Source organism: Zingiber officinale, chromosome 4A, assembly GCF_018446385.1.
Source record: "Zingiber officinale cultivar Zhangliang chromosome 4A, Zo_v1.1, whole genome shotgun sequence".
Taxonomy (NCBI): Eukaryota; Viridiplantae; Streptophyta; class Magnoliopsida; order Zingiberales; family Zingiberaceae; genus Zingiber; species Zingiber officinale.
The window spans coordinates 129058556-129070931 of record NC_055992.1 but is presented as its reverse complement, the minus strand read 5'-3'; the positions used below and the strand labels follow the sequence as shown (position 1 = coordinate 129070931).

General features: G+C 37.4%; 1 protein-coding gene across 2 annotated transcripts in view; it reads right to left on the bottom strand.

The window, feature by feature from the left end:
* Positions 1-12376, bottom strand: part of LOC121971155 — a 32234-nt gene that overhangs the window by 14778 nt on the left and 5080 nt on the right. The window contains exons 1-2 of one of the 2 annotated variants that reach the window (XM_042522291.1): positions 1847-2326; positions 783-924 (exon numbers count right to left, since the gene is read on the bottom strand). In XM_042522291.1, the coding sequence (XP_042378225.1) occupies positions 783-924; positions 1847-2155 (451 nt within the window). In that variant the 5' untranslated portion in view covers positions 2156-2326. Of the gene's footprint in view, positions 1-782; positions 925-1846; positions 2327-12376 lie in introns of those variants that run through there. The other variant, XM_042522292.1, reaches the window with a different exon arrangement.

Here is a 12376-nt window from a genome sequence, read left to right as displayed (position 1 = left end):
CGTATGTAAATACATCATTTTTACAAATAAAATGGGTTGAGTTGAAATTGCAAAATAAAAACATGACACCATGCATCCGCTTGATCCCAAGCCTGAATGAAATAGGTTGCTAATTGTTAGGCCTTGACAGAACACCAAAAGTGCCTAAATACCAGAACAGGGATCGTGATTGCATTTGGTGTAAGGGTAAATTATCATACCCAAGCATTGCAAGGACATTACCATCCATGTTCCCTGATATGCAAAAGGTAAACTAGCAATCCAGCTTATACATTTAAAATAGGAAAGGGTTCACACATTGTTGTGAGTAAATAAGGGTAAAGCAGGTAGTTTATGATTATAGGATTATGTTAGAATCTTGAAATGTAGAAGCATTTCAAGGAAAACTCTAGAGTTGGTAGATCTATTATAAGGAAAGGAAGGCCAAAAAGTTGCCCACCAACTGCAGGAGAATAGATGTGTCGAGCACATCAGCCATCTCAAATTGCCAAATAGGAAAATATTTTTAGCAATTGTCAAGTAGAAAGACAATAGGCAACCCAATCTTAGGTCAAGGCACCTCAACAGGCCAGGATAGAGAGGGGACCAAAATGCCTACAAACTGTCCATAAAAGGATAATATATGCAAATGAACACGACATTAAAAAAACAAAGACCAACTTTGGCTCTAGTCTTATTCGACTTATGCTACAACATAATATCAATAGACAATATGAAAAAAAGGTTAAACGAGAAATTGAATAATTCCATCAAACAACAAATATTCAATGCGGCAATCTTACCACTCAAGCAATTATTATTTGCATTGGTGCCCGTGGAGAAGTCTTTAGCAAAGACACAGAGGAGAAAAAGCGCTACTAGAAATTGCAGTGCAGTGACCAGCATGCCGAACCGGGTCCACCATAACCATTTCTTGTATCTCATCTATCAACAAAGCCATGTAAAGAAGTCACTCTCCATCCAAAAGAGACATCGATTCTATATTATTCTGTAATTGGCCATGATTTTAGCATTAAAAAGGTTGGTTGAATCAACCAAGCACAAACAAGCACTCACAGTACTACTAGTACGCCTTCAAGATTACTTTTTTTTCAATTATATATTAATGGTATATTAGAGAAAAATCTCCAATCACAATTTTAATTTTCCATGTCAAAAAAAAAACTTTGTTTCCACTCCCTGCATGCAAAGTTTTATTTACTTCAACTCCCTCATGCAAATATCGTTACCTAATTGCTCCTCAAATTTTTTAGGTACAAAAAATCTAAAAATGAGTATAATTCCTCTTAAATTCAACAACTTAAACTAGAATCGAGTATATTTTCTATCAAAATTGTTCCTCAAATTTTTTTTAAATACAAAAAGTCCAAAAATGAATATAATTCCTCTTAAATTTAGCACTTTAAATTAGAATCGAGTATATTTTCTATCAAATTGAGCACGGTTTTTTTTTCTACTTAATATAAGTCCTCCTAAATTCAGCATCATTTAAAGAAAATCTAGTATATTTCCCATCCCAGCACCATTTAAAGAAAATTTAGTATATTTTCCATTCAATTGAGGTAGAAAAAGAGTCATGCTCAATCTGATAGAAAATCTACTAGTTTCTAGTTTAATGTGTTGAATTTAAGAGAATTATACTTATTTTTAAACTTTTTATATCTAAAAATATTGGGACAATTAGGTAAATTAGTGTCCATTATGTTTGACTAGGGATTGGAAATAAAGATTTTTATTAATGGGGACTGCATGCAAAGTTTAAATTGTGATTGGGGATTGCATGCAAATTTTCCATTATATTAACTTTTTTTCTTGATTGGACACAAGGATGAGGAGCTCAGCTTACCCGTCTCTCGTAGCGGATCAAGGAATCGACATCGACGGGACCTTCCAGAACATTTCTGACAATGGACTCCGCCGTGTCCTGCTGCGCCTTCCCTGCTGCGACCATGTAAACGATCCGAACGACCGCGACAAGCGAGATGATGGCAAGCGCAAGCCGGTCGGCGCCGGAACAGCCGGGATGGAGCGAACCCACCAGCACGCCGGCCGTGAGGATAATCGCCACGTTGCAGAGCCCAAGGACCACAGAGGAGAAACGGAGAATGCGCAGATTTGATAAGAGCGATCTCCGTTCCACCTCGAGATCCTCCATTTTACATGTGGGGCGGGAGGAGGAAGCCCGGCGACCGGGATCAGAGAACGAAAGGTGACAGTTCGCGGATCAAAGGTGGCATCGGTAGGAGGGATTCCACCATGGAATGGGGAAGAAAGAGAAGCGCAGCTGGAAATGGACGCGAACACGGTGGCCATGAAACGAGAGGCGGAACAGTTTCGGCCGATTCGATTTGCAGAACGAGAATATTTTATTTTGCCCCAGAGTTTTACCATTTGTTTGAAATGCACCCTACTTTTCACTTAATTATTTTCTTACTCAGGAAATTAAAACAATATCCATTATTATTATTATCATCGAAAAATGTTTTTTTTTTAAAAAAACACCGCTCTGTTATAAATTTTTACTGAAAATAGTTCTTCGGACTGTTGACCTAATGGAAATGGCTCAAAACTCTCTAATAACAAATTATTCTACCTTCTCAGTTCTCTTACATATAATTTTTATAAAACGGTTGGAAATGGAGAGAGTGGGGATATAGAAATATGACCCATGTTCCCCACTACTTATAATGGAAAAGTTCATTATGCCCCTAGTGTATTTCCCTATATAAAGGGGTCCGTCCAAAGCTCAAGGTGTGTGAAATTACGAGTGTGCGACGAGAGTAAGAGGAGAACATCCAAGGTGGCGGGATTTGGTTTGTGGAATTGCGGAGGGCTTTCCGATCTGTGATCGCTCTTCCGACAGCGAGTTTCGTCATTGCCAATTGCGGATCTGCGGGAGATCGCTGTAAGTTTTTACTGCATTTAATTAATTCGTCTATCATGCATTTAGAACATATTTTCTACATTGGTATCAGAGCGCGTAGTTATTTCTAAATACTTAGAGACGAATTATGAAATCATCGTTCGGATGTTTTTTCTCATGTCGTCGCTATTTTCCACGACTAATGTGTCGTAGCATACAACGTTGTACACCGGCGACGGGGTCGCTGGTAAGAGTCACCATCTCGAAAGAAGGGATGTGGAACGGAGTTTGTCTCCGATGGTTGCCGACAATAAGGTCACAGGAAGACTTGCAACTGGGTTGCAATTTCAGCGATTGAGTCGTTTTGCCAACGTTAGCGCTGATGCTGCCAAGATAGAAAATCGTGATGATTTCGTGATTTTTACTGGAGTCGGCAAAGGTCAGCGAAGGTATTCTGGCTGGTCGACGATGCGTCAGTGGCCTTCGTGGCCGGCGACCGTGTCCGTCGCGGTGCGTGGCGTGCGTGGCTTGAGCAGCGTGCGAACGTGGGAGAATAAGGCGTAGAAAACGACGATAACGAAGCACAGTGCTTCGTGTGAGAAAAAGTTTGATTTAAAAAAAAAAACGTGAGCGAACATGATAATGCTTCATGCTGCATGCAATTAAATTTTAAAAAAAATGATAATGTTTCATTATGAATTATTACATGCATGTTAATTAAAGTATAATTTTTTGTTTGTCAAATAATGCATCATTGAAATATGCTAATGCATGCCTACTGTACCGTAGCATTACTTTCAATTTGGGTGCATACAGTAATTAATTGAAAATAAGTTCAATTAATTTGTCATTTATGATAAATGATCAAGTGTAATTTTGGTCCACTTAGATCCGGTTCAAGTTTAAATCATTAGTTGGTTTAACCGAACCAATTTGATTCAAACCCAAAATCAATTTGGGTTCATTAATTGGACTTGGATCAAATATGATCAAATGACCAGATTTGTTCTATTAGGTCAGATTTGATCAAAACAATTAGATTTGTTCTAATTGGTCGGACTTAAACCAATGGGCATTGGTTTGATCAAATGGATCTGAGTTTGACCAATAAGTCTGAAATTGGTAGAAATGGACCTAGAGAAAAAGTAACAGAACATAGGCACAAAAATCCTTATTCAATTAGATTAGTTCTAATTAAGGACAAAGGACCAAGCTTAGGATCTGGATCCCTGATCAACCGATCCAATGGGTCTGACCAATTAGATTAGTTCTAATTGTCGACTTGAACTCCTGAAAATCGAGAAGATTTGTTTTTCTTGATTTATTATGTTGGTACTATGCCTGTATAAATTGAAATAAGCCGGTTTTGTACTGGTTAGTCGGTTTTGCACTGACTTATTTATTTTCAATTTTTCAGATGGCACACATTGACTCGTCGCGAAGTGCGACGAAATCAGCTCAGGGAGGAGATTCAGGAGATAGAGTACAACTCTGCTTATGGAGTCGACGGACACATTGGACGGCTTGATGATCTGTTTTGGAAACTTGAGCGAGAAGAGTTTCCAGTCCTAGACAGTTATAGGATTTGGGCTTTGATGCAATCATTGCCAGAAAATCCTAGGATGATAGCGGACTATATTTGGGGCGTCATCAAGGACGCGTCACATATTCTGTATTATGTGAGGAGCTGCTTCATCATATGACTGAAGATGATCCGGAAGAGTTCGAAGAGGACTCGGAAATGATCGAGGAGGAACCAGAAGAGGATTCAATTGTGGATCCAATAGAGAACCTTGAAGTTGTCCTGCCTGTGATTACCCCAAATGAGTCCAGGCTAAGAGGGATTATATTAGCCACTGCACTAGTGTCTGTCCTAGTGGGAGTGGTAGTTGTCTATCTAGTTTATTAGAGTTCTGTTATTTTTATTGTCATTTTGTATGAACAATAGTTAGTCCATTTCATTCATGTCAGTTAGTTATATGTTAACAATTTGCAGCATAATTTTATGTTAATGATGTGTTCATTTATTTATACTGTTTGCTTGACATGATGCATGATTAGTTCATGAAGTATTAAATGATTAGTTCATTTAATTTAAAAAAACACATGATATATTAAATGATTAGTTCATTTAATTAAAGAATTCATGATATTATAAATGATTAGTTCATTTGTTGGGATGTATGTAATAGAATTAATTAATATTAATTTAATTGGTCATACAGATGATGAGTGAAAACATAATTGTCACTTGATTTTGTAAACCAACTCAAAGTAATATTAAATCAATCATAAATTGCATACATATGATATACACTGAATACTAAATAATTTGTTTATTTATGATAGATTATGGCAACCAAAAACATAATAGCTGAACTCAACAAAGGTGAAAAACTTAATGGGGATAACTATAAGATCTGACACCTCAGGATACAATATGTACTTGAGGAACAAAAAGTTCTAGAGGCTGTAAATCAGGTTATGGAAGTACTTGTAGATGGTCCCACTGCACAACACAGACGAGATCTTGATGCTTATAAGGCATGGAAGAAAAAGGACTCCACTGCAAAGGGTATATTGATTAGTTCAATGGTAGACGACCTAGCTTTTGAGTATGAGTCATATCTTACGGCTCATGCAGTCTGGGTAGCCCTTAAAGAAAAATACGGTGGAGTAAGTCTGAGCAAGCTTCGACAGCTGACAATTAAATTTGACAGCTACAAAAAGCGTCCAAATGTATCAATGGTTCAACACCTCAGGGAGATGTCGAACATGATTCGGGAGCTTAAAACTACGGTCATGAGTTGACTGATGAACAACATGTTCAAGCAGTTATACGTTCACTTCCAGATTCTTGGGAGACCATGAAGTAGACCTTAACTCACAGTGAGAGTATCAAGACTTTCACTGACGTCTTACGTCATGTAGAATTGGAGGCGGAGAGAGTTGAATCCGCGAGGATTTCTGGACAAGCTTTTGTGGCTGTAGGTTCTGCAGGATCATATGGATCCAAGAAAAAGGAAATGATTCAAGAAAGGGAAGGGAAAGAAGAGGGAAGCTGTTGGTGTGAGACATGACCCAATCAAGAAGATAGTCAAGAAGACCGGAAAGAAACCTAAAAACAAGTTGATTTGTTTTAACTGTGGCAAAAAGGGTCACTTTGCTTGGGAGTGCACTGAGCCGAAGAAGGTAAATCCAAGCGTGTCTTATTTTCAAGAGCATTTTGTTGCTAGTTCAGTGTTGTTAGCTCATTCTTATCCTTTGTGGATTATAGATTCGGGAGCAACCAACCATGTAGCTCGGGAACGAGTTACATTTGTTGAGTACCGTCGGGTACCAGCTAGCAACAAGTGGATCTATGTGGGAAATAATGCAAGAGTTGAAGTCAAAGGAGTCGACACTTGCAAACTCAACCTACGTGGTGGTAGAGTTTTATTTCTACATGATGTCCTGTATGCTCTTGAAATTCGACGAAATCTTGTTTCCGTTACGTGTCTTCTTGATTTAGGATATTGTATTAATTTTTACAGTCGGTCAGTTGAACTTAAAATTGACTCAGTGTCAATCGAACATGATTTTTTTAACAAATGATTTTATGGTTCTTGATGTAGAACCAGATGTCAATTATGCTATTGACGGTTGTTTTTCAAACATTGCTTTAACTAGTGATGCAGATATAACTGATGAGGTTTGGCATGCTAGATTAGGACACATAGGACAAGAACGTATGAATTGGTTAGCTAGAGAGGGTCTATTGGGCACTCAGGCTAAGATTTAATTGTCTTTATGTGAGCATTGTCTTGCTGGAAAAGCAACTAGGAAACCATTTGGTAAGGCTATTAGATCTGAATCAACATTGCAGTTAATTCATTTGGATATTTGTGGTCCAATGAATGTGAAGGCTAGACATGGAGCTTCCTATTCCATTACATTTATTGATGATTTCTCTATGTTCGGTCATGTGTATTTGATTTCTCACAAATCTGAAGCATTAGATTGCTTCATTCGTTATATGAACGAAGTTGAGAATCAAACAGAACGTAAAGTTAAGACTTTACGCACTGACCGTGGAGGGGAGTATTTGTCTGATATGTTCAAGACAATATGTAATGATAGAGGGATTATTATACAGCTGACAATCCCTGGAACTCCACAGTAAAATGGGGTAGCTGAAAGAAGAAATATGACTCTTCTTGAAATGGTTAGGTCTATGATGGCGCAAGCTAATTTGCCAAACTCCTATTGGGGAGATGCATTATTAACTACAGCCTATATACTTAACAAAGTGCATTCAAAGTCAGTTCCATCTACCTCATATGAACGTTGGATAGACAGAAAACCAGATTTGAGTAATCTGAGACCCTAGGGGTCAGCTGCTTATGTTCATGATAGTTCTCACAAGTATGGAAAACTAGGGCCTAGAGGTAAGAAATGTATTTTTATAAGATATCATGAGACCTCCAAAGGTTATGTTTTCATAGGTGAGCAACTAGATGGAACTATCTCCGAAATAGACTCGAGAGATACGACTTTTCTCGAAACAGAGTTCCCAATCAGAGGTGATGTTGATAAAAATATTCCTCTATTTGAGGAGGATGAGATATTATCAACAAGAGATGTGTCAAAAGGGATACCTGAGTCTAGTCAACCGAGTGAGAGTGATATGTCGAGTCATGAGTTGACTTCTCAACAACCCAACTTATGGAGAAGTGTTCGTAAGATCAAACCTAAGATGAGGTTTGATATTGAGAAGGAGGCATTGGTAACACTTCCAATTGACGATGACGAACCTCAATCCATTGAGGAAGCATTGGGATATAGAGTTAGAGAAAAATGGAAAGCTGCAATGGTTGAAGAGATGGAGTCCATGATTCAAAATCATGTTTGGGACTTAGTCGATCTTCCTCCTGGCCGAAGGGCTATTGGGAATAAGTGGATTCTCAAAATAAAGAGGAAAATAGATGGATCGATTAACAGATGCAAAGCTCGTTTAGTTGCAAATGGATATACCCAAATGGAGAGTATTGACTTTGAAGAGACATTTTCTCCTGTAGTGAAATTTGTATCAATAAGAGTTATTTTGGCCTTTGTGGCACATTATGACTTGGAATTACATCAAATGGATGTAAAAATCGTTTTTCCTTAATGGTGATCTTGACGAAGAAATCTATATGGTTCAACCAGAAGGTTTCATTGCTAAAGGCCAAGAACAGAAAGTATGTAGACTTAGAAAGTCTATATATAGGCTAAAGCAAGCGTCAAGACAATGGAACATAAGATTTAACGAAGTCGTTTTATCTTATGGTTTTGAGATGATCAATGAGGATCATTGTGTCTTCCTAAAAAGGGGAAAAGGAAAGTATGTCATTTTATCATTATATGTTGATGATATGCTGATAGCTGGAAATGACATAGGATATGTGAATGAAGTCAAGGAGTGACTGTCATCACAATTTGATACAACAGATATGGGAGAAACTGAATACATCTTAGGGGTGAAGATCATAAGAGATCGTTCTAAAAGACTTTTAGGTTTGTCACAAGAGTCTTATATAAATAAGATCTTACATCATTTCAACATGTCTAATTGCAACAAAGAACATACACATATTGTGAAAGGTACTGTGTTGAGCAAAAGTATGTGTCCTAAAACTCTAGAGGAAATAGCTGAGATGAATAAAAAATTATATGTCAGTGCTATTGGTAGTTTGATGTACACTATGTTGTATACACGTCCCGATATCAGCTATGTTGTGGGCTTGGTCAGTCGCTTCCAGTCAAACCCAGGACCGAGACACTGGAAGGCAGTAAAAAGAATATTCAGATATCTGAAGGCGACAACAGATTATTGTCTCTGTTTTCAAGGATCAGAAATGAGTCTGAAAGGTTATTCAGATGCAGATTGGGCTGGAGACCTGGATGGTAGAAAATCTACATCAGGCTATACATTCTTGCTGAATGGTGGCGCCATCTCCTGGAACAGCAAGAAACAAGCTTGTGTAGCTTTGTCGACTATGGAAGCTGAATATGGGGCATGTTCAGCAGCTGTGCAACAAGCAGTCTGGTTGAGAAGGTTTCTGAAGCATCTGAAAATTGTTGAGGATAGTGGGAGTCCAGTAACTGTCTACTGTGACAGTTAAGCTGCAATAGCTTTTTCCAAGGATCCCAAATATCATAGTAAAGGCAAGCATATAGAAATTAAATATAATTTTGTAAGGGATATTATGGCTAAAAGAAAAGTCATTCTTGAGTATGTCCCTACATGTGTTATGCTTGCAGATCCTTTTACTAAGCCAATGACTAAAGAGTCATTTAAAGAACATGTAAAGTCTTTGGGACTTCGTAGAATGTAACAATATTGAAATAACAATCAAACTTTGTGTTATGATCGTGTAATTTACCATAATTTATTCAGTGTATATGTTGTATTTGTTACATTCATATAAGATTTCGGTAAACATGTTGGCAGGTGGAGATTGGTCCACTCACATGGACAATCATCTCTATTTGTTAAGTACAAATAGGGTTAAGACCGTTACTTATGGAACAGCTTATGTAGCTGAAATTAGAGACAGATTCATAAGTTGAGGTCGCCTTGATAATTGTGTCAAGATGAGATCATTTATGTGTAAATAATGATCGAAGTAAATGAACTCACCATTTACTGAACTTGTTGAAAGCCAGATTAGAATTCATATATTGAATTCAGGATTAGACGTTAGGTATGTCTAGATCAAAATCTGTACGATGTTAAATTTGAAGACAACATGCACTCTTTTTAGTAAAGAGAATAACATCGCAGCATGTGATTCATACCACATGTGTTATTGCGACGATAAAGGTAGTAGGAGAATAAATTCCTGTTTCTCTACTATGTGAGACTTTTGAGATTATATGTTAATCTCAATTTTTGCCTTAGTGACTATTTAGCTGTTTACTTGAAATTTTAATCAGTGTCTGCTACTTTAGCATGTATCCTATGGCTATGGATGATTCGGTCTATGGAACATAACTAGGAAAGCGACTGATTAAAATGAATTGATTCTAGCTAAAAAAGGAAGATTAAATATATTTACATCTGTTGTTGTTATTCACTGGTTGACCCATTTCTGTTATGTATGGAAATGAATGTGAATATAGGATATGGAACATGCTCATGACATAGTGGTCATTATAAGGGATTAGAGATGTTCATATCGATGTAAATGAAAATTATTTAATCTGGGTAAATAGCAAGACATGGATATCTTCAAGATAATGGTTGTGTGTCACTTGAAGATTGGATGAATCCTGGATAAAGGCTATGTGCCACCAGGAAAGTGGCTAAGTGCCATGAAGAGTGTGTCTCTAATTTATTTGAGCAGCTAAGCAAAGTGTAACAACTTTATTAGCATTGATTGCTCAACGAGCGGCTAAGTCAAGGTGTAACAATCTTCTTAGCAATTATCGCTCAGTGTGCTTGCTGTCGCACGAACCATTTTCTCTAAGTATGGATTGGATGTTCGCATATGGTCTATGTGACCAAACTCTCTAATAGTCTATGTGACTTATTAAGTCTTTGTGACTTACCTGAATGAACTAGTCTTAGTGACTTACCTTGGACGAGTGGGAGATGTTGGAAATGGAAAGAGTGGGGATATGGGAACGTGACCCATGTTCCCCACTACTCATAATGGAAAAGTCCATTATGCCCCTAGTGTATTTCCCTATATAAAGGGGGTCCGTCTAAGGCTCAGGGTGTGTGAAATTGCGAGTGTGCGACGAGAGTAAGTGGAGAACATTCAAGGCGGCGGGATTTGGTTTGTGGAATTACGGAGGGCTTTCCGATCTTGTGATCGCTCTTCCGACAGCGAGTTTCGTCATTGCCAATTGCAGATCTGCGAGAGATCGCTGTAAGTTTTTACCGCATTTAATTAATTTGTCTATCATGCATTTAGAACATATTTTCTACAAAAACTCAGTTCTCTTACATATAATTTTTATAAAAAAATGAGTATGTGTCTTTTTCCACCTGATAAATCGTTTTATCCCAAGTCAATCAATTGATCAAGTAAAAAAAAAGTTGTACTCATTTTGATAGAAAGTATATTAGATTATAATTCAAATGTGCTGAATTTAAGAAGAATTAGATTTTATTTTTGAACTTTTTATATCTATTAAAAATAAAGTACAATTAGATAAATTAATATTTATTATATTTAGTTAGGAAGTGAGAATAAATATTTTTTAATATGGGGACTAAAGATAAAGTTTAAGTTGTGATCAGAAATTTTTTCACAATTTACCGTTGACCTAATTATTTTGAAATAGTTTGGACAAAGTTGTTTTTTTGGTAAAAATGAGTTACTTTGGTATTTTGCGCAAAAAAATGTGCCCATATTTTTTTTTAATTTTGATATTAGATAAACAATCTCCACATATAAAATAGGGATCTAATCTTTAGAGAAATAATCTCTTTGAAATAAAATCCCTTCCATCTAAAAAGAAGGCTCAATGACTATAATGTATTTCATTCATCTCACTATTGGGTGGACGATGAGGAATGCTTAGGTTGAGTCACCCTTTGCCACATGTGATTCTACTATGATCAGGTGATGGATTGATGGCCGACGAAGAGCTCAAATAGGTTGGAGGTGTGGCAATAGGTCAATGATGAGGAAGAGGTCCGTTATCATGTTCGGATTGAGATGGCGTTCTTAACTATTGACATCTTATGCTCAAAAGAAAATGTTAGAAGCAGTGTTGAGAAAATTGGACCGGACCGGCCGGTCTGATCGGTTGAACCGCGAACCGGCCCTTGATCCGGTCCGATCCATCATTAAAGCCGAAAAAAATAAAAAATCGGTTAAAATCGTTCGAAATCGGTTAAAATCGCAGGTTTAATCAAGATTGAAACATGATTTTTAATTATTGAAGCATGATATATATATATATAACGGTTGAACCATCGGTTCGATCAATCAAATCTTAAAAATCTCGATCCGATCATCATACTGATTCAGTGACCGGTCCAGTTTTCAAAATATTGGTTAGAAGAGGGTCGAAATGAACCTCGACAAACTCCTTTAACGCTCAAGTCAAACCTCCCAGACAAGAGTAGCCAAAAAGATGAGATAGAAGAAAAAACAACATACCCCCCAACGAGCTAGTATCATTGTCTTGTATAGGGAGAAGATGAAAATGAAAAATCATCCGACCCATTCTCAAATGGTGCATCTTTTATATTTAACAAAGAGCACACCCCTTTTTGCTCTATAATGAGAACATTCGTTATGCTAACATATTTGTCTGTTACCTTGTAAATTTAAGTTCTCGATTCCACAAGTCCAATGTTTAGTACAAAGATCCCCATGCAACTATCAGGCTCAAACTCCCGAATTCTAGGCTGTTGAGTGCTTGAGTGATCAAACACTTGTGCTCAGGCTATCGGGCACTCGAGTCCGTAGCTCACTCGGACGATTAGACACTCAAGGTCAAGGTCTCGAGTCCTCTCAGGTCCTTAGTGTTTGG